The 23,418-nt window shown below is 42.0% G+C and overlaps 2 protein-coding genes across 2 annotated transcripts; one reads left to right on the top strand and one right to left on the bottom strand.

The window, feature by feature from the left end:
* Nucleotides 1–17,256: 17,256 nt before the first annotated feature.
* Nucleotides 17,257–17,991, bottom strand: LOC139765339 (casein kinase I gamma-like). Its single transcript, XM_071692716.1, has one exon. The coding sequence runs from the start codon at nt 17,989–17,991 to the stop codon at nt 17,257–17,259; it is 735 nt and encodes a 244-aa protein (XP_071548817.1).
* Nucleotides 17,992–20,435: 2,444 nt separating this feature from the next.
* On the top strand, nt 20,436–21,170 carry LOC139765338 (casein kinase I gamma-like). The gene has a single exon (XM_071692715.1). The coding sequence runs from the start codon at nt 20,436–20,438 to the stop codon at nt 21,168–21,170; it is 735 nt and encodes a 244-aa protein (XP_071548816.1).
* The last annotated feature ends 2,248 nt before the right edge of the window (nt 21,171–23,418 follow it).

Genomic DNA, 23,418 nt, shown 5'->3' with positions numbered 1-23,418 from the left:
CCTCCAGTTGCACCTCTCAGCACATTGACATCCAAAAGTCTCTCTTTCGCACGCCTGTCAATTAACACGTAATCCAATAACGCTCTCTGGCCATCTCTCCTACTTACATAAGTATACTTATGTATATCTCGCTTCTTAAACCAGGTATTCCCAATCATCAGTCCTTTTTCAGCACATAAATCTACAAGCTCTTCACCATTTCCATTTACAACACTGAACACTCCATGCATACCAATTATTCCCTCAACTGCCACATTACTCACCTTTGCATTCAAATCACCCATCACTATAACCCGGTCTCGTGCATCAAAACCGCTAACACACTCATTTAGCTGCTCCCAAAACACTTGCCTCTCATGATCTTTCTTCTCATGCCCAGGTGCATATGCACCAATAATCACCCACCTCTCTCCATCAACTTTCAATTTTACCCATATTAATCGAGAATTTACTTTCTTACATTCTATCACATACTCCCACAACTCCTGTTTCAGGAGTATTGCTACTCCTTCCCTTGCTCTTGTCCTCTCACTAACCCCTGACTTCACTCCCCAGACATTTCCAAACCACTCTTCCCCTTTACCCTTGAGCTTCGTTTCACTCAGAGCCAAAACATCTAGGTTCCTTTCCTCAAACATACTACCTATCTCTCCTTTTTTCACATCTTGGTTACATCCACACACATTTAGGCACCCCACTCTGAGCCTTCGAGGAGGATGAGTGGTTCCAACGATGTTCTATGGTTGCGAGATGCGGGCTATAGATAGGGTTTTGCGGAGAAGGGTGGATGTGTAGGAAATGAGATGTTTGGGGACAATATGTGGTGTGAGGTGGTTTGATCGATTAAGTAATGAAAGGGTAAGAGAGATGTGTGGTAATAAAAAGAGTGTGGTTGAGAGAGCAGAAGAGGTTGTTTTGAAATTGTTTGGTCACATGGAGAGAATGAGTGAGGAAAGATTGACAAAGAATATATATGTGTCAGAGGTGGAGGGAATGAGGAGAAGTGGGAGACCAAATTGGAGGTGGAAGGATGGAGTGAAAAAAGATTTTGAGCGATCGGTGCCTGAACATACAGGAGGGTGAAAGGCCTACAAGGAATAGAGTGAATTGGAACAATCTAGTATACCGGGGTCGACGTGCTGTCAATGGACTGAACCAGGGCATGTGAAGAGTCTGGGGTAAACCATGGAAAGTTCTGTGGGGCCTGGATGTGGAAAGGGAGCTGTGGTTTCGGTGCATTACACATGACAGCTAAAGACTGAGTGTGAACGTATGTGGCCTTTGCTGTCTTTTCCTAGAGCTACCTCGCGCGTGCGGTGGGGGGGGGGGGGAGGTCATTTTCATATATGGCGGGGTTGCGATGGGAATGGATAAAAGCAGCAGGTATGGATATGTACATGGGTATATACGTATGTGTTTGTATGTATACGTTGAAATGTATAGGTATGTATTTGTGCGTGTGTAGGCGTTTATGTATATACGTGCGTATATGGGTGGGTTCGGCCACTCCTTCGTCTGTTTCCTTACGCTACCTCGTTAACGCGGGAGACAGCGACTAAGTATCTTGTGGAGGCAAAGGTGAAGATTTGTAGAGGTTTTCAGAAAAGAAGAATGTTGGGTTGAAGAGAATGATGCGCTAGATGAGACTGGTGAATATGTTATGTACTTCAAAATGTTACAGAAGACTTAAGAAATCTAATGAAACATACAGTGTTGTTCTGATAGATCATTTGTTTATAAGGACTATGTATTGTGTTGGACTTTAATGGTTGTTTAAACCAATGCGTTTCAGCCAGAATCAGTAAAGATTATAAGAAATTCAAAAAAGTGATAAAAACATAAATCTTTATTATCATAAATAATAGAACATATTCTCCTCTGGGGATTTAAAAACAACACAAGAGAACTAGTTTAAGGCAAGAGTATTTCATTTTCGTAACAAACTATATACTATTACGTCCCTTTTCTATCATAAATCTTATGTTTACTTTCAACAACTGTCTTGTATCCATAATAAATATTCCGTATAGAGATTTGTTGAATGTTCTCTAGCGAGGCGTCGTTGTATGAGTCTTTGTTATCAAAGTTCATTTCATGTAATGGATCATGCATTACAAACTTGTGACCATCCACACAAGTCTTACACGTCCCGGGTAAAGATATTTCCTAGATATGGCGTCGATCTAACACAGATACGTCTTCTGTACATATTTGTAAAACATTCTTCTGAGGGACAATACCTAAGACTTTCGTATTAAAGTTGATCAGTTGTAAGTGATCAAGCATCACAAAGGTGTGTCCATTACCACAGGTGCTAGTGATCCCGGGCGGGTCAAGGTATTTCACCATCTTTGTTTCCTCAACACTTCTAGTTATATATGTTTCATCCTTACAATGAGTATTCATTGTTTGTCATTTTCTTCCTCCTTATCATAGCATTAATCAGTTGAAGTGCAGAATACTTAACTGAAACTGACTACTGTATTCTGTTTGAGACATAATGCTATAATGGGTGTTACCGGACTGCGGCCGTAAGTGGTTATGGTTCACATTCATGACCTTTAGGTGATAGCCCTTAAATCCCACAACATATATACATCCTGTTATACAACTGTTGTTACTGTGTGACGTATGTATGGTGCGGCTTGATGACCTGACCTGCTGATGGTCATTAAGTCCAACATGTTGCAAATATCGTGATGTGTATGTTTTACCGAATGGTAGACATTCTGGTTTAATGACATTTCTTGTTAATAGCAAGTCAATTCAACAACAGATATACATACTTACGTGTTACAGAGGCCGTATGATAAGGGCTCAAGCCAGGCAAGGACCTGACGAATCTGTAAACAAGAAATGACCAGTTAGGCAAGATCAGAGAACGGGCCGTCCACACTCTACATGTAGGACGTAAACCTAGAAAACCTAACCACGACAACAACAACAACAACAGGTAGGTGAAGAGCTCACTAGTGTGACAACAATAACTGCTACGGGGAGACCTGCTGGCTGGTGACTCTAACAATAACATAACTGTACAGTAAACACACTTTCTGAGAACGGGTTGTCGTAAGACCAGGGCCCATGTCAGGTGGACACCTGCCCAATTTAATAAATTATCTAATTATTTGTAGTCATATATGAATCCTGACTCCATAACTGTTGATGAGCAGATTGCTTCACGTGGCAGAGATGATCCACACATGACAGAGGTATAATACTGAGCTCCGCCTCGTTCACCTCTGGGCGAGCTACCAGGAAGAGCCAGCCCTCCTCCTGACCACCATTGCCTCACCTTGCAACTGCTCACTTGAAACGTTTCTGACAATTAACTTCCACTGTTGGTGTCTTACTGAGCTGACCCGCCCAGCCCACACCTCTTGTATACGTAAGGCTGGTCAACAGTATATGGTCTCCTCCCAACACCGCTCACGAACATTCTTCTATATTTCTTATTTTGTTTATTATAAAAGGAATACATATAGTAACGGGAGCCTAGCTATGATTATGACGGCTAAGTCCAGCACCATTAAGACTGTCTTTATAGATATACAAATACCAGCAACAGACATGCAGGCGGAGTGGTCATGTTGTGTGTGTGTAGCAGCCAGTCGTGCACCAGCTACCGACGTGTACGGAGATGTTGTCGTCTTTCAGAGGTAGATGTAGCTATTCCCCCCACCCACCCGGCGTTGTCGCTACCCTGGCTTTGTTTTGAAGGTTTTTTCAGAGTTATTGTTCATCTTTTATAAGTTTGTTTTATGCAAAATTGATATTTCGTTGACGGGTGTCAGCAGGGGAACTCCGCCTGGCCTTTGTGCGACCGCCTCCGCCTTAAAAAAAATTTTCTGCGTAAAACAATTGCCTGATTTATTTTTGTGGTGTGGGAGGAGGAGGGGGGTAGCTAGTGTTCTTTTCACTGTCTGAGGTGGTTTGCCACCCCAGACTTTGGGGTTAGGCCCCCTATAGGATGGACCCAGGTAAGCCATCCACTGCCACCGTAGTGGTGACGGACCTTCCATGAAAAGTCAAAATGTTGATTATGTTTTGGTCACATCATGCGACCTGAGCCTGGCCTCCCTCAATCCCTTCCTAATCAGGAAGATCATTGATGGATGATCTGGGCATGTTGAAACGGTAAGGAAACTGGCTAGTGGTGATTTGTTGGTTAAAGTAAAATCAACGAATCAGGTGGCGGAACTACTAAAGTTGACCAAGTTCCATCCTCATGATGTTGTGGTCTCTATACCCGTCTCCATGACTTCATGCAGGCGAGTCATCTACTGCACTGATGTCATGGATATGTCAGAGGACGACATTGTGAAGGAACTGGCAAACGAGGACGTTATCTCTGCCAGGGTCGTCACTAAATTTATCAATGGTGAACGACGTAAAACTTCCCTGATAAATCTAACATTCGTAAAATCTCGTCTACTGGATAATATCTCGATTGGTTACATGTGTTGTCAAGTTCGTCCCTACATTCCGAGTCCCCGACGTTGCTATAAATGCCAGAAATTGGGTCACCCTTCAAAGTGTTGCGCTCTTTCTGCAAGATGCAGGAAGTGTGCTGGTCATACTGCGGAAGATTGTACGACTAACAGAATGTTGTGTGTCAACTGTAATGGCAACCACCCAAGCTGGGACCGGGCCTGTCCCCGGTTCCAGTTTGAGAAAGAAGTGTGCACAGTTAAGACGCAAACCAACATCTCATAAGGCGAGGCTAGGAGGAAGGTTAAGGAGTCTCATGAGACTCCTAAACCTAATGAATCCTACGCGTCGCCTCTGAAATGTAAGCCGGTTATGTGAACAATCTGGACGCCTTGATACACGCCGACCCCCACTACCCAGCTCCATCTAACCCTATACCTAATTCTCCAACCAAAAACCACAACAAATCCTATGCCAACACCACATCCTCTTCCCACCATAAAGATAAGAAAGAGAACAAAACTAACGTATCTTTAAACTTGACTAAACTTGTGAAAACCTACGTCGCACGTCATCGTACCTGTACCTCCACCAAGGAGGTGTGTCATTCACAGGTTCACTTCCTTGGTTGGAGGACATAGAATGGATGGAAGCCAGAACCTCCACTTCCAGGGACCGAGCATGTTCTCCTGGGGACTCGCCCAAGTCCAGACATAAACGGGCTAAGAAAACTGGTCGGTTAAATAACTCTAACACGTTCAACATCATCCAGTGGAATTGTAGAGGCCTTAGGCATAAGCAAGCACAACTACAACTGTTGCTTGCACTGTATAGGCCAGCTGTGATATGTTTACAGGAGACCCTTCTAAACGGCACAGTCGAAGACTGTTCCGTTGTAGACAGCTATCACTCGTATAGAAGAGACGAGAATCGTGTGGTAGCTATCTATGTACACCAAAGTTAACCTCACACACGAGTGACTTTAAATTCTACTCTAGACGCTGTCACATGTAGAGTGAAATTTAATAACACATACCTGGCCATTTGTTCAATATATTATTCCGGTTCCAATGCGCTTGATAATGAGAAGTTAAATTTGCTTGTTAATCAATTACCTCACCGTAAAGTAGTTACAGGAGACTTCAATGTTCATCATTATCAGTGGGGAAGTATCCGGGCAGACGCCAGGGGGGAACAAATGGTTAATTTTATGATCACTGCCAACCTCGCTCTGCCAACCTCGCTCTTCTGAACGATGGTAGTGGAACTCGTGTAGATGACCGAACTGGCAATATCTCGGTAATTGATTTATCCTTGTCATCGCCGGATATACTTAACGACATCACTTGGCGTATTTATGACGACTCCCTCCCTAGGAAGCGACCATTTCCCGATCTGTCTTTCTTATTCATGCGACATTATTACCAACGCGTCTCGTCAGTTGTTGTTTGGTAAACATGTGACTGTCCAATTTGGACAATCACATGTTTACCAAATGGCGTCCTAGCTTCGTCTCTTCGATGTATATCAACTGACTGTTATATTCCTCTCTTGTGTCTCCCCTGATGATGTGATTATTACACGAAAGTGCACTTGGGAACTTTTCGTGTTTCATTTTCCCCGTGGACTCATAGGAATATCTTGATCACGCGCAAAATTGTGATCCTTCCAATATATATATATATATATATATATATATATATATATATATATATATATATATATATATATATATATATATATATATCCCTGGGGATAGGGGAGAAAGAATACTTGCCACGTATTCCCTGCGTGTCGTAGAAGGCGACTAAAAGGGGAGGGAGCGGGGGGCTGGAAATCCTCCCCTCTTTTTTTTTTTTTTTTTTAAATTTTCCAAAAGAAGGAACAGAGAAGGGGGCAGGTGAGGATATTCCCTCAGAGGCCCAGTCCTCTGTTCTTAACGCTACCTTGCTGATGCGGGAAATGGCGAATAGTTTGAAATATATATATACATATATATATATATATATATATATATATATATATATATATATTTTTTTTTTTTTTTTTTGCTTTGTCGCTGTCTCCCGCGTTTGCGAGGTTGCGCAAATATTATATATATATATATATATATATATATATATTTTCATGTACTCTCCTAAGATCTTGTTTAAGGGTATTGGATTACTAACAATCGAATAGTCGTTTCCCTGTTAGGGGCGATCATAGCCTCGCAGTTAGCGTTCCCAGCTACCACGCAAATGGTACGGGGTTCGAATCTTTGCATATAAGTATGTATATATATATATATATATATATTATCATGTACTCTCCTAAGATCTTGTTTAAGTTCAAACTCTTACATTATTTTGTCCTCCATACTACACACCACTGCCTCTCTGCCACGTTGGAACCAGATCGTCCTGCGTTAGGATTCATTAGTTCAAGTCCTTGTTGCTTCGTCTCACTGAGACAAGCCCAGCCGGGCTTCATACCAACCCTTTATATATCGGTGCCGATGCCTTCCACGGCAGTCTCATGCCAGACGACATCCTGAGGTGTAGTGGCTCTTCCCCGAGGTGTGGTGGTGTGGTAGGGGAGCAGAACGATTTTGTTATATAAGTTAAGCTGCCTTTGTGGTTAAATGCACTTATGGTTGTGTTAACATAGTTTTATGTTGTGTGCTGGGAAATTGCTTTTCATTTGATTTGTGGTTAATTAGTTATTATACTTGCTGTTACTTCTATGTTTGATTAATAATACTGATCATTATCAACCTGGGCTCATTCTACATCAGTACTTTTTCACAATCAATTATGACGGGTCTTGTCCTGGCAGTATAACCTAGACAACAGTGCTCTATATCGACCATCACCTTCATTACTGTGAGAGCTAGATTCGTTATATGGTGGCCTGTCCGGGAGGGTTTGTTATTTAATAAGTTTCCTTGTGCACACCACATAGACTTGTTAACCGTCATTATATTAAATTGATTTAGTTCCGTGGGAAGGTAACTCTTAATCTAGTTATAACTTTTGGTTATTTCTCGAGTGTATAACTGCCTTGTACCTGGCCAGTGCATAGCTAGTTAGCTTTCCTACATAATTAATGGTATAGCCTGTTCCTGCTACGTGTGTTCATACCTAAGAAATCTACACTTGACTCCCATAAATCGTCGTACAGAGACTCTCACTCATTTATAATCTGAGCCAGCGAAGCTCATCATTTCTCTCACTTTAATTTACACTCGTTTGTAACTTGACCAGTCTCAAACTTTTAATAAGTACACTGTGTAGTTTTGGTAATTCCAGTGCGTATGTATGGGAAATACGTTACTGCCTTAACTACACACTGGCTCGTTACAAGTTGAAAGTGTCTACCTGCGGTTTTCATACTATTTACTAGCTCGGGAAGTATTTCGTGTGATTACCAACATTTCTCACTTAATTCTATATATCCATTCCTAGTGTCCTTTAACCTGTTATTGCCTTGTTCACCATGACTGACTTTGACCCCATAAGGTTTGTAAGTAACCCTTCAGTTGAGGAACTTGATTCAGATAATATAACTAAGGATGATCTTAAGTTTATTGCCACTACATTTCGAGTGCCATTCACTCATAGTACAACTAAGGATGAACTTAAGTCTAACATTGAAGCCTACTTAAAGGCTACAGATTTTACTCCCCATCATTGCACATCAACTCCTGACCTACAGACTACTCTTGACATTGAGACTGTTAAACTCCAAGCTTTGTAAAGTTAAACTACAGACTGAACTCGCTGAACGTGAAACCACGAGACTGAAGCACGAACACGAGTTAAAGGTCTTACAGCTGAAACAAAGCATCGCAGATACAGAAGCTCCTGATGTTGTCAAACATGTCAAGCTTCTCCTTATTTTCACAGAGAAGAATCCAGAATCCTTCTTTAGACAATTTGTAACAACAGCAGAACACTTCAAATGGCTCAAGGATCACTGGGTCTGGCTCCTGAAGCCCAAGCTTGTGGGTAAGGCAGTTGATGTGTGTGATGGGATTCATGATATTACTAACTAGGAGGAGATAAAAGAGGCAATTTTGGCCACGTATTCTATTACAACTTAAGGTTACAGACAGGCTTTTAGAAACCTAACTAAAATTCAAACTCAAACCTATTCAGAATTTGCTGCTGAGAAACTTAGATCATTTGATAATTGGATTAAATCACCTAGTGTAGATACATTTGAAGGCCTGGTCAACTTGCTTATGCTTGAAGAGTTTAAGAGAAAGGTTTCATACTACATAATGGTGCATATAACCAACAGGGAGGAAACAGATTACTTAAAGGCAGCTGAGCTCGCTGACGTCTACTCCCTCATCCATCGTCCACAACAGGGAGAAGGGAAAACTACCCCTTCTACTGTAAGGTCACATGCAGGTTCCACACACGCTAAACATGTTTCTGGACATGGTCAACTAGGTGAGAAATATGCTCAGGTCTGTAGGTTCTGTAAGAAAGAAGGACAACTTATAAAGGATTGCCCTGATCCTAGGTGTAAGGTATCTAAGGGCACAACCGCCACTGCGACAACCTTCACAAAACCTGTGGCAACCACCAACCTACAGGATTCTCCAACATCAATCGACCTCTTTCAACAATTTCGCTCCCCTGGCACTGTGCCTCTAGGCCCTGGCAAGCAACAACACCCTGTACAGATCATCAGAGACACTGCATCGGCCCAGTCTCTGATCCACAAGGCATCTCTCCCTGATATTGACTCTAACCTAACGGGTGAGAAGGTCTATCTCAAATTGGTCAACGCCAGCACTCCAGTACACGTTGCCAAAATAGAGCTTGACTGTGAGACGGTGAAAGGTACAGTAACTGTAGGAGTAGTTGATACTCCTCTACCTATACCTGACGCCACCTTCCTTCTTGGTAACGACCTAGCCGGCAGTCTGGTCGTCCCTGCACTAACTATTCGAGACACTCCACTGCCCTATAGCCCTACTGAAGACATTGAGAAGGAGCAGCCAACCCTGTTCCCCATCTGTGCCGTCACACGCTCTCAACATCGACGGACCGTGGAGGAGGAGGATCCTACACCACCTCTCTTTCCTAAGCCCTGCAATGAAGGTTTTACTACTTGTGGTCTGGATGTATCTCCTTTAAACAAGCTGATATCCGAGACTAGAGGAGGCCCAGCGACAGGACCCAACCCTGACGAAGTTACACCAGGAGGTCCTGCCGAAAGAAGATATCCTCGACACACCTGCCTTCTACTACCAAGACAACATCCTTCTGAGGTTCTATAGACCCCCTAAACTCTCTGATGAAGATACATGGGCCGAGACGCATCAAGTGGTAGTTCCACAGTGTATAAGGCAGCCTGTTATGGAAATCGCACATGAAGGTTTTAGTGGTCACTTAGGAATTAAGAAAACCTACCTCAAACTACTTAATGATTTCTATTGGCCTGGTATGAAGAAGGATATAGTTTCATTTATCAATTCTTGCTTAACTTGTCATATTGTAGGGAAACCTAATTAATCAATTCCACCATATCCATTGCAACCCATTCCAGTTCCTTCAGAACCCTTTCAAAAGATTATTATTGACATAGTTGGTCCCTTGCCAAAGTCTAAGAAGGGAAATCAGTATATACTTACAGATCTTTGCCCTACATCCAGAGGCTTTTCCTCTAAAGACTATCTCTGCCAAAAATGTAACTAATAAATTAATCCACATGTTCACTACTTTCGGTATCCCTCAGAGGGTACAAAGTGATCGTGGCACCAACTTCACCAGCGATCTCTTCAAAGATGTGCTTCAGGAGCTAGGTATCAAACAGACCCTGTCCACAGCATATCACCCGCAGAGTCAAGGTGCCCTTGAGAGGCACCATCAAACCCTCAAATCAATGATACGCAAGTACTGTCATGAGAGGAATCAGGATTGGGATGAAGGGTTACCCTTTCTCTTATTTGCTGTTCGAGAATCTCCACACGAGTCACTTGGTTGTTCACCTTTTGAGCTCGTCTTTGGTAGACAAGTCAGAGGACCTCTTAAAGTGGTTAAAGATAAGCTCATTAGTCATAAAGTTCCACTGAAATCTGTCACAACCTACTTGCAACAACTGAAAGATAACCTTGATAAGATACGTAAATTTGCTAGGGATAATTTGAGTATTTCACAACATACTATGAAATCAGCATTTGATGTTAAAGCTAAAGTCAGAAACTTTCAGGAAGGAGATAAAGTTCTAGCTTACTTCCCAATTACTGGTTCTCCTCTGTCAGCCAAGTATCACGGTCCTTACACAATAAAATCTAAAGTCAATGATTACAATTACATATTAAGTACTCCTGGTCGTCGTAAAGCAACACAATTTATCCATGTTAACCTTCTAAAACCTTTCCTATCACAGGATCCTGCACGTGACCAGATAGGATTGCCATGTAATGTAATAGGCTCACAGGTAGATAACACTCTTGATACTTCTGGCACAACTAACACTTGGAAAGGACATTCAAACTCTGACACACTACAAGACTTGCCTAAATTTCTTGCACATTTGCAACCTGAACAAGAAGTCTCAAGTGTGCTCTTAAGTCATTCTAGTGTGATATCAGACACGCCAGGCCATTGCACAATTATGTCTCATGATGTTGTACTAATTCCTGGAACAAACCCTATCAGCCAGCCACCATACAGAATACCACATCAAAAGAGAGAGCAGATGAAGAAAGAGGTGGACTACCTACTACACAACAACCTGGCTGTACCTAGCTGTTCACCGTGGGCATCTCCCTGCTTGCTCGTTCCTAAGGAGGACGGACAGCTTCGCCTGTACACAGACTACCGTCCACTCAACAGTGTCACCCAGCCAGACGCCTATCCATTGCCCCGCATCGATGATCTGATTGATACGGTGGGACAGTCCAAGTATATTTCAAAGATAGATCGGAATAAAGGGTTGTATCAGATTCCATTAACTGAAAATGCTCAAACTATCTCGGCATTTATAACACCATTTGGGTTATATGAGTACAGAGTAATGCCGTTTGGTATGCGTAACAGCCCAGGGACATTCCAGCGTACAATGAATTTTCTGTTCCAAGATCTGGACAAAGTTGAAGTATACTTAGATGACATAATTGTTTACTCAGACTCTTGGTATAATCATATACACAGACTGTCAGCTGTTCTCCGGCAACTCCAGGACGCTCACCTCACCATCAAGTTGGCCAAATCAACTTTCTGCAGCGCCCAGGTCACCTACCTGGGACATGAGGTAGGAAAAGGAAATGTTCGACCTAAGTCTGCCAACGTAAGCGTTATCCTCTCCTACCCAACGCCAGATAGTAAGAAGTGTTTGATGCACTTCCTCGGTATGGCGGGTTTCTACCGCCGCTACTGCCCAAACTTCTCTTCTGTGGTTGCCCCTCTCACACGTCTAACGAGTGGGAAGGTGACATTTAAGTGGACGGAGGAATGCCAGGAAGCCTTCAACCACTTGAAAACCTATTTGTCTCATGAACCCGTCCTGATGGCCCCTAACTTCGCTCAACCCTTCGTTCTTCAAACAGACGCAAGCGATGTAGCCGTTGGAGCAGTCTTACTACAAGAGACTACAAAATTTAACAAGCATCAGAAGTCTTATAGCACCATCGAGAAGGAACTCCTGGCCATCGTCTCTGCAATCAAGAAGTTCGAGTGCTACCTCTACGGCCATCAAAGACTTGTGGTTTACACGGACCATAACCCCATCACGTTCCTCAACCGCAACAAATTCTCCAATCAACGCCTGCTGAGATGGTCGCTCTTCCTGCAACCATACAACCTCCAGATCAAACACATCAAAGGATCTGAAAACAGGATAGCGGACGCTTTATCACGAGTTTAGGTCTCAGTCACTACATCTCTGTATATATATTTATTTAACTTTCCCTTCAGGAAAGTTCTCTTTCGGGGGAGGTATCATGTACTCTCCTAAGATCTTGTTTAAATCAAAACTCTTATATTATTTTGTCCTCCATACTACACACCACTGCCTCTCTGCCACGTTGGAAGCAGATCGTCCTGCGTTAGGATTCATTAGTTCAAGTCCTTGTTGCTTCGTCTCACTGAGACAAGCCCAGCGGGCTTCATACCAACCCTTTATATATCGGTGCCGATGCCTTCCACGGCAGACTCATGCCAGACGACATCCTGAGGTGTAGTGGCTCTTCCCCGAGGTGTGGTGGTGTGGTAGGGGAGCAGAACGATTTTGTTATATAAGTTAAGCTGCCTTTGTGGTTAAATGCACTTGTGGTTGTGTTAACATAGTTTTATGTTGTGTGCTGGGAAATTGCTTTTCATTTGATTTGTGGTAATTATCTCGGAAAGCAAAAATGGGTATGTTTGAAGGAATAGTGGTCCCAACAATGTTGTATGGTTGCGAGGCGTGGGCTATGGATAGAGTTGTGCGCAGGAGGGTGGATGTGCTGGAAATGAGATGTTTGAGGACAATGTGTGGTGTGAGGTGGTTTGATCGAGTAAGTAACGTAAGGGTAAGAGAGATGTGTGGAAATAAGAAGAGCGTGGTTGAGAGAGCAGAAGAGGGTGTTTTGAAATGGTTTGGTCACATGGAGAGAATGAGTGAGGAAAGATTGACCAAGAGGATATATGTGTCGGCGGTGGAGGGAACGAGAAGTGGGAGACCAAACTGGAAGTGGAAAGATGGAGTGAAAAAGATTTTGAGTAATCGGGGCCTGAACATGCAGAAGAATGAAAGGCGTGCAAGGAATAGAGTGAATTGGATCGATGTGGTATACCGGGGTCGACGTGCTGTCAATGGATTGAATCAGGGCATGTGAAGCGTCTGGGGTAAACCATGGAAAGTTGTGTGGGGCCTGGATGTGGAAAGGGAGCTGTGGTTTCGGGTATTATTTCTTGACAGCTAGAGACTGAGTGTGAACGAATGGGGCCTTTGTTGTCTTTTCCTAGCGCTACCTCACACACATGAGGGGGGAGGGGGTTGTTATTCCATGTGTGGCGAGGTGGCGATGGGAATAATTAAATGAAGACAGTATGAATCATGTACATGTGTATATATGTATATGTCTGTGTGTGTATATATATGTGTACATTGAGACGTATAGTTATGTATATTTGCCTGTGTGGGCGTGTATGTATATACATGTGTATGGGGGTGGGTTGGGCCATTCTTTCGTCTGTTTCCTTGCGCTGCCTCCCAAACGCGCCAGACAGCGGAATATATATATATATATATATATATATATATATATATATATATATATATATATATATATATGTATGTGTGTGTGTAGATTTATGTGCTGAAAAGGACTGATGATTGGGAATACCTGGTTTAAAAAGCGAGATATACATAAGTATACTTATGTAAGTAGGAGAGATGGCCAGAGAGCGTTATTGGATTACGTGTTAATTGACAGGCGTGCGAAAGAGAGACTTTTGGATGTTAATGTGCTGAGAGGTGCAACTGGAGGGATGTCTGATCATTATCTTGTGGAGGCTAAGGTGAAGATTAGTATGGGTTTTCAGAAAAGAGGAGTGAATGTTGGGGTGAAGAAGGTGGTGAGAGTAAGTGAGCTTGGGAAGGAGACCTGTGTGGGGAAGTACCAGGAGAGACTGTGTGCAGAATGGAAAAAGGTGAGAACAGTGGAAGTAGGGGGAGTGGGGGAGGAATGGGATGTATTTAGGGAATCAGTGATGGATTGCGCAAAAGATGCTTGTGGCATGAGAAGAGTGGGAGGTGGGCTGTTTAGAAAGGGTAGTGAGTGGTGGGATGAAGAAGTAAGAGTATTGGTGAAAGAGAAGAGAGAGGCATTTGGACGATTTTTGCAGGGAAAAAATGCAATTGAGTGGGAGAAGTATAAAAGAAAGAGACAGGAGGTCAAGAGAAAGGTGCAAGAGGTGAAAGAAAGGGCAAATGAGAGTTGGGGTGAGAGACTATCAGTAAATTTTAGGGAGAATAAAAAGATGTTCTGGAAGGAGGTAAATAGGGTGCGTAAGACAAGGGAGCAAATGGGAACTTCAGTGAAGGGCGTAAATGGGGAGGTGATAACAAGTAGCGGTGATGTGAGAAGGAGATGGAATGAGTATTTTGAAGGTTTGTTGAATGTGTCTGATGACAGAGTGGCAGATATAGGGTGTTTTGGTCGAGGTGGTGTGCAAAGTGAGAGGGTTAGGGAAAATGATTTGGTAAACAGAGAAGAGGTAGTAAAAGCTTTGCGGAAGATGAAAGCCGGCAAGGCAGCAGGTTTGGATGGTATTGCAGTGGAATTTATTAAAAAAGGGGGTGACTGTATTGTTGACTGGTTGGTAAGGTTATTTAATGTATGTATGACTCATGGTGAGGTGCCTGAGGATTGGCGGAATGCGTGCATAGTGCCATTGTACAAAGGCAAAGGGGATAAGAGTGAGTGCTCAAATTACAGAGGTATAAGTTTGTTGAGTATTCCTGGTAAATTATATGGGAGGGTATTGATTGAGAGGGTGAAGGCATGTACAGAGCATCAGATTGGGGAAGAGCAGTGCGGTTTCAGAAGTGGTAGAGGATGTGTGGATCAGGTGTTTGCTTTGAAGAATGTATGTGAGAAATACTTAGAAAAGCAAATGGATTTGTATGTAGCATTTATGGATCTGGAGAAGGCATATGATAGAGTTGATAGAGATGCTCTGTGGAAGGTATTAAGAATATATGGTGTGGGAGGCAAGTTGTTAGAAGCAGTGAAAAGTTTTTATCGAGGATGTAAGGCATGTGTACGTGTAGGAAGAGAGGAAAGTGATTGGTTCTCAGTGAATGTAGGTTTGCGGCAGGGGTGTGTGATGTCTCCATGGTTGTTTAATTTGTTTATGGATGGGGTTGTTAGGGAGGTAAATGCAAGAGTCCTGGAAAGAGGGGCAAGTATGAAGTCTGTTGGGGATGAGAGAGCTTGGGAAGTGAGTCAGTTGTTGTTCGCTGATGATACAGCGCTGGTGGCTGATTCATGTGAGAAACTGCAGAAGCTGGTGACTGAGTTTGGTAAAGTGTGTGGAAGAAGAAAGTTAAGAGTAAATGTGAATAAGAGCAAGGTTATTAGGTACAGTAGGGGTGAGGGTCAAGTCAATTGGGAGGTGAGTTTGAATGGAGAAAAACTGGAGGAAGTGAAGTGTTTTAGATATCTGGGAGTGGATCTGTCAGCGGATGGAACCATGGAAGCGGAAGTGGATCATAGGGTGGGGGAGGGGGCGAAAATTTTGGGAGCCTTGAAAAATGTGTGGAAGTCGAGAACATTATCTCGGAAAGCAAAAATGGGTATGTTTGAAGGAATAGTGGTACCAACAATGTTGTATGGTTGCGAGGCGTGGGCTATGGATAGAGATGTGCGCAGGAGGATGGATGTGCTGGAAATGAGATGTTTGAGGAAAGTGTGTGGTGTGAGGTGGTTTGATCGAGTAAGTAACGTAAGGGTAAGAGAGATGTGTGGAAATAAAAAGAGCGTGGTTGAGAGAGCAGAAGAGGGTGTTTTGAAATGGTTTGGGCACATGGAGAGAATGAGTGAGGAAAGATTGACCAAGAGGATATATGTGTCGGAGGTGGAGGGAACGAGGAGAAGAGGGAGACCAAATTGGAGGTGGAAAGATGGAGTGAAAAAGATTTTGTGTGATCGGGGCCTGAACATGCAGGAGGGTGAAAGGAGGGCAAGGAATAGAGTGAATTGGAGCGATGTGGTATACAGGGGTTGACGTGCTGTCAGTGGATTGAATCAAGGCATGTGAAGCGTCTGGGGTAAACCATGGAAAGCTGTGTAGGTATGTATATTTGCGTGTGTGGACGTGTGTATGTACATGTGTATGGGGGGGGGGGGGGGTTGGGCCATTTCTTTCGTCTGTTTCCTTGCGCTACCTCGCAAACGCGGGAGACAGCGACAAAGTATAAAAAAAAAAAAAAAAAAAAAAAAATATATATATATATATATATTTTTTTTTTTTTTTTTTTTTTTTTTTTTACTATTCGCCATTTCCCGCGATAGCGAGGTAGCGTTAAGAACAGAGGACTGGGCCTTTGAGGGAATATCCTCACCTGGCCCCCTTCTCTGTTCCTTCTTTTGGAAAATTAAAAAAAAACGAGAGGGGAGGATTTCCAGCCCCCGCTCCCTTCCCTTTTAGTCGCCTTCTACGACACGCAGGGAATACGTGGGAAGTATTCTTTCTCCCCTATCCCCAGGGATAATATATATATATATATATATATATATATATATATATATATATATATATATATATATATATATAGAGAGAGAGAGAGAGAGAGAGAGAGAGAGAGAGAGAGAGAGAGAGAGAGAGAGAGAGAGAGAGAGAGAGAGAGAGAGAGAAAGGCGCTGTGAAATACTTATATCCACAGACCTTAGAGATTCGAGGTTTATGTGAAGTGTGTGTGTGTGTGTGTTTGTGTGTGTATGTGGAGGGGGGAGGGGGAGTTTGGTTGGTCTGACCTCAACACAAATTGATAAGATAAATTAAAAATAAAAACGGTCCTTTCTAAAAGCAGTAGCAGAAAAGAATAGCACATTAAAGCCCCCCCCCCCCCCCCCCCGGAGGGAAATCCGGCAGAACCAATACGTGGCAGGATTAATATGACCGAAGGTAATTCATGTAGGAAAGTATACGTGGTCACACGAATGAGTGGGCCTCCATGGTTGACCTGCTGGAGGAGGGTTTTGAGGGCCTTCTCTGGTCTGTCCGTCCAGTGTGGGAGGATCTATAAGTAACTGTGGTAAGTTCATGACGAGGGAGTCCACGTCTTGCTGCACATGTATATGGTGACTTGATCATACGAGCTGGAGGTGTGCGGGCCTCACAGAAACGCTTCCCTGAGACCAGCCACCAGCTCATCCATATTGTCCACCAGCCCCTCTGAGGCAGCCACACTCACTTTACGTGCAGACAATGGAGCCTCCTCTTGCATGGAGGGGAAAATATGCTCGAGAAACATATCGGCCAAGTCCTTCAAATCATCCTTTACAGTGTAGGGGCAGGCATTAACGCCACCATTCGTCAGAGCCAGGTACCTGTCTTCACTAGGCAGGTGGGCAATGGTAGATGCAGTATATGATGCCATTCCAAAATCTATAATATTGATCTTTGGAGGGAGTGAAAGGTGGTGTGGTAGGGTTACTAGAATATTACCGGGGTACAGGTCATAATGTATGATGCCCAGGGCGTGAACCTCTTGTAAACGTAAGCAGATCTGTAGCCCGATCAGACCCAAGTATCTGTCGGATAAATGATGATCCTTCAAGAGTTTCTGCAGCGTGTGGTGGCCCTCGAAGGATAGTACAAGACACAAAGGATCGTAAGAGACTCCAAGAAGTCTTGGGGCTCCTCCAGCGCCGTTCAATTTCTGCATAAAATATGCTTCCATTTCCAAGTCGTGTCGAGTCAAAAGTCCATCATGGCCCAATTTAATGACGGCCTCATTGTTGTGCCACCTCACAAGATGGGCTGTTCCAACACATCCACAACCCAAGACTTGGCCGTGTGAGATGATCTTATCAACCTCCAGTCCAGAGACAACTTGCATCTCCCACATTCTGATAGAGGTAACATACACCAAATATTTGGACGTTTATATACATGAAAATTAGCCATTTTGCTCTGATTACATTTATTTATGTAAAATTTGACAAATATATAAGCTTTTTAAATCATCTTATATATGTTTATGTATATATATATATATATATATATATATATATATATATATATATATATATATATATATATATATATATATTCCTATGAGACCACGGGGAAAATGAAACATAAAAAGTTCCCAAGTGAACTTTCGTGTAATAATCACATCATCAGGGGAGACACAAGAGGGAAATATAACAGTCAGTTGATATACATCGAAGAGACGAACTAGGACGCCATTTGGTAAACATGTGATTGTCCAAAACATACAGAGAGCGTTCATAAACTTATCATTTTACAAATCTTATCAACAATAAAGTTACCTAATTTGTACAGACCATCACTAATATTAAGATTATAATTCTTTGTGTCTTTAATAATAGAAGATTCAATGATATTTCTCTTGGTAATAGAGTTAGAGTTAACATCTGAGATGGCGTTACTCCATTCAATATAATGATCATAGTTTTTAACATGATTAAACAAGGCATTTGATTCTTGTCCCGTTCTTATACTATATTTATGTTGCTTAAGTCTAACAGAAAGATCCTAACCTTACCTGTCTGACCAACATAGAATTTATCACAGTTTCCACAAGGAACTTTATAGATGCAACCAAGAGAATTTTCTGGTGAATTCCTGATTAAGATATTCTTTATAGTATTATTGTTGCTAAAGGCAACATTTACATTAAAGGATTTAATAAGCATGGGAAGCAAAGTGAAATTATTATTAAAAGGGAGAACTAAAAGATTCTTGGTGTCAATGGGAGGTTTGGGCTCAACTCTATATAATGATTTCTTTGCTAACTTAAGGGATTTATCAATGAAAGATCTAGGGTACTTTAACTTAGATCCAATAGAATATATCTTCTCAAACTCATCATGAATAAAGTCTGGACTGCAAATACGTAAAGCCCTTAGGAACATAGATTGAAATGATGATAATTTAACTCTATGTTGAGATGAGTAATAATGGACATTTGAGCATACATTGGTGGGTGTTCTGTATATGCTAAACTTAAACTTGTTTCCTTGTCTATGTATCATGCAATCTAAAAATGGTATACCATTATTTTCATTTTCTACAGTAAATTTGATGGAAGGTACTAAATTGTTAAGTAAGGGGAGAAATATTTGTAAATTTTCATTTGTTGGCCAAACACAAAGAACATCATCTACATACCTAAACCAGATTGCATTAGAAGGTAAGATATCCTTTAGTAATTTTGTTTCAAAAATTCCTATACAAAGATTACTTAATACAGGTGAAAGAGGGTTACCCATTGCCATACCAAATTTTTGAGCATAATAATCTCCATTAAATTGAAATACACAGTCTTTTATACACAATTTTATCAGTTCAATGAAATTAGACTTTGAAACAGGTAAATGAATATCATCCAAGACATCAAATAAATATTCTAAAATGTCATCAACTGGAACTTTAATGAAAAGTGAGGAAACATCAAAGCTAACAAGTTTGAAATCAAAATTAACATTGATATTGTTTAGCTTGTTGACTAAATCTACATTGTTCATGATATTAGAATTTGATACCTTACCCACTAAAGGGCTTAATAAAGAAACTAACCATTTTGATAATTTATATGTGATGGAGCCTACTGAACTCACTATAGGTCTTGCTGGAAAATTCTGTTTATGTGTTTTGATAAGTCCATACATATATGGCAATGAAGGGGACAAAGATGACAAATTTTTGATAAGAGAAATGTTACCTTTCAACAACTTCATTTCTTTATTGAAATGAGAATTAACTACTTCTACGGGATTTTTACTGTTTCGAATATGTTGTGTTATCATTTAGAAGATCATTCATATTAGATAAATAGTTACTTTTGTCTAAAATCACAACAGTGTTATCCATATCTGCTTTAGTAATATGTATATCCTTGTCTTTTTTTAAGGTGTTAATAGCTCTTATGAATCTTTAAGGGTCATTAGCTTCCACTGGTTTTGACAAACTGGCATACACTAAACCCTTACAGATATTAATATCATCATTACTTAAATTACTGTATTTTTCTAAATTACAAAAAGACTTTGTGACATCAACACAGCTGGATTCTCTGTTAGAAGTAACATTTCTTGATCACGCGCAAAATTGTAATTCTTTGTAATATATATATATATATATATATATATATATATATATATATATATATATATATATATATATATATACATAAATATATATAAGATAATTTAAAAAGCTTATATATTTGTTAAATTTTTACATAAATAAATGTAATCTGAGCAAAATGGCTAATTTTCATGTATATAAACGTCCAAATATTTGGTGTATGTTACCTCTATCAGAATGTGGGAGATGCAAGTTGTCTCTGGACTGGAGGTTGATAAGATCATCTCACACGGCCAAGTCTTGGGTTGTGGATGTGTTGGAACAGCCCATCTTGTGAGGTGGCACAACAATGAGGCCGTCATTAAATTGGGCCATGATGGACTTTTGACTCGACACGACTTGGAAATGGAAGCATATTTTATGCAGAAATTGAACGGCGCTGGAGGAGCCCCAAGACTTCTTGGAGTCTCTTACGATCCTTTGTGTCTTGTACTATCCTTCGAGGGCCACCACACGCTGCAGAAACTCTTGAAGGATCATCATTTATCCGACAGATACTTGGGTCTGATCGGGCTACAGATCTGCTTACGTTTACAAGAGGTTCACGCCCTGGGCATCATACATTATGACCTGTACCCCGGTAATATTCTAGTAACCCTACCACACCACCTTTCACTCCCTCCAAAGATCAATATTATAGATTTTGGAATGGCATCATATACTGCATCTACCATTGCCCACCTGCCTAGTGAAGACAGGTACCTGGCTCTGACGAATGGTGGCGTTAATGCCTGCCCCTACACTGTAAAGGATGATTTGAAGGACTTGGCCGATATGTTTCTCGAGCATATTTTCCCCTCCATGCAAGAGGAGGCTCCATTGTCTGCACGTAAAGTGAGTGTGGCTGCCTCAGAGGGGCTGGTGGACAATATGGATGAGCTGGTGGCTGGTCTCAGGGAAGCGTTTCTGTGAGGCCCGCACACCTCCAGCTCGTATGATCAAGTCACCATATACATGTGCAGCAAGACGTGGACTCCCTCGTCATGAACTTACCACAGTTACTTATAGATCCTCCCACACTGGACGGACAGACCAGAGAAGGCCCTCAAAACCCTCCTCCAGCAGGTCAACCATGGAGGCCCACTCATTCGTGTGACCACGTATACTTTCCTACATGAATTACCTTCGGTCATATTAATCCTGCCACGTATTGGTTCTGCCGGATTTCCCTCGGGGGGGTGGGGGGGGGGGGGGCTTTAATGTGGTATTCTTTTCTGCTACTGCTTTTAGAAAGGACCGTTTTTATTTTTAATTTATCTTATCAATTTGTGTTGAGGTCAGACCAACCAAACTCCCCCTCCCCCCTCCAAATACACAGACACACACACACACACACACACACACTTCACATAAACCTCGGATCTCTAAGGTCTGTGGATATAAGTATTTCAAAGCACCTCTCTCTCTCTCTCTCTCTCTCTCTCTCTCTCTCTCTCTCTCTCTCTCTCTCTCTCTCTCTTTCTCTCTCTATGTATATATATATATTTTTTTTGTTTTTTTTTTATACTTTGTCGCTGTCTCCCGCGTTTGCGAGGTAGCGCAAGGAAACAGACGAAAGAAATGGCCCAACCCCCCCCCCCATACACATGTACATACACACGTCCACACACGCAAATATACATACCTACACAGCTTTCCATGGTTTACCCCAGACGCTTCACATGCCTTGATTCAATCCACTGACAGCACGTCAAACCCTGTATACCACATCGCTCCAATTCACTCTATTCCTTGCCCTCCTTTCACCCTCCTGCATGTTCAGGCCCCGATCACACAAAATCTTTTTCACTCCATCTTTCCACCTCCAATTTGGTCTCCCTCTTCTCCTCGTTCCCTCCACCTCCGACACATATATCCTCTTGGTCAATCTTTCCTCACTCATTCTCTCCATGTGCCCAAACCATTTCAAAACACCCTCTTCTGCTCTCTCAACCACGCTCTTTTTATTTCCACACATCTCTCTTACCCTTACGTTACTTACTCGATCAAACCACCTCACACCACACATTGTCCTCAAACATCTCATTTCCAGCACATCCATCCTCCTGCGCACAACTCTATCCATAGCCCACGCCTCGCAACCATACAACATTGTTGGAACCACTATTCCTTCAAACATACCCATTTTTGCTTTCCGAGATAATGTTCTCGACTTCCACACTCATATATATATATATATATAAATATATATATATATATATATATATATATATCCCTGGGGATAGGGGATTAAGAGTACTTCCCACGTATTCCCTGCGTGTCGTAGAAGGCGACTAAAAGGGGAGGGAGCGGGGGGCTGGAAATCCTCCCCTCTCGTTTTTTTTTTAATTTTCCAAAAGAAGGAACAGAGAATTGGGCCAGGTGAGGGTATTCCCTCAAAGGCCCAGTCCTCTGTTCTTAACGCTACCTCGCTAATGCGGGAAATGGCGAATAGTTTGAAAGAAAAAAAATATATATATATATATATATATATATATATATATATATATATATATATATATATATATATTTTCCGCTGTCTGGCGCGTTTGGGAGGCAGCGCAAGGAAACAGACGAAAGAAATGGCCCAACCCACCCCCATACACATGTATATACACACACGTCCACACACGCAAATATACATACCTATACATCTCAATGTACACATATATATATACACACACAGACATATACATATATACACATGTACATAATTCATACTGTCTGCCTTTATCTGTTCCCATCGCAACCTCGCCACACATGGAATAACAACCCCATCCCCCCTCATGTGTGCGAGGTAGCGCTAGGAAAAGACACCAAAGGCCCCATTCGTTCACACTCAGTCTCTAGCTGTCAGGAAATAATGCCCGAAACCACAGCTCCCTTTCCACATCCAGGCCCCACAGAGCTTTCCATGGTTTACCCCAGACGCTTCACATGCCCTGATTCAATCCATTGACAGCACGTCCACCCCGGTATACCACATCGATCCAATTCACTCTATTCCTTGCACGCCTTTCACCCTCCTGCATGTTCAGGCCCCGATCACTCAAAATCTTTTTCACTCCATCTTTCTACCTCCAATTTGGTCTCCCACTTCTCGTTCCCTCCACCTCCGACACATATATCCTCTTGGTCAACCTTTCCTCACTCATTCTCTCCATGTGACCAAACCATTTCA

Source organism: Panulirus ornatus, chromosome 54, assembly GCF_036320965.1.
Source record: "Panulirus ornatus isolate Po-2019 chromosome 54, ASM3632096v1, whole genome shotgun sequence".
Taxonomy (NCBI): domain Eukaryota; kingdom Metazoa; phylum Arthropoda; class Malacostraca; order Decapoda; family Palinuridae; genus Panulirus; species Panulirus ornatus.
Note: the sequence above shows the minus strand (reverse complement) of the source record. Positions and strands in the feature narration are given on the sequence as shown.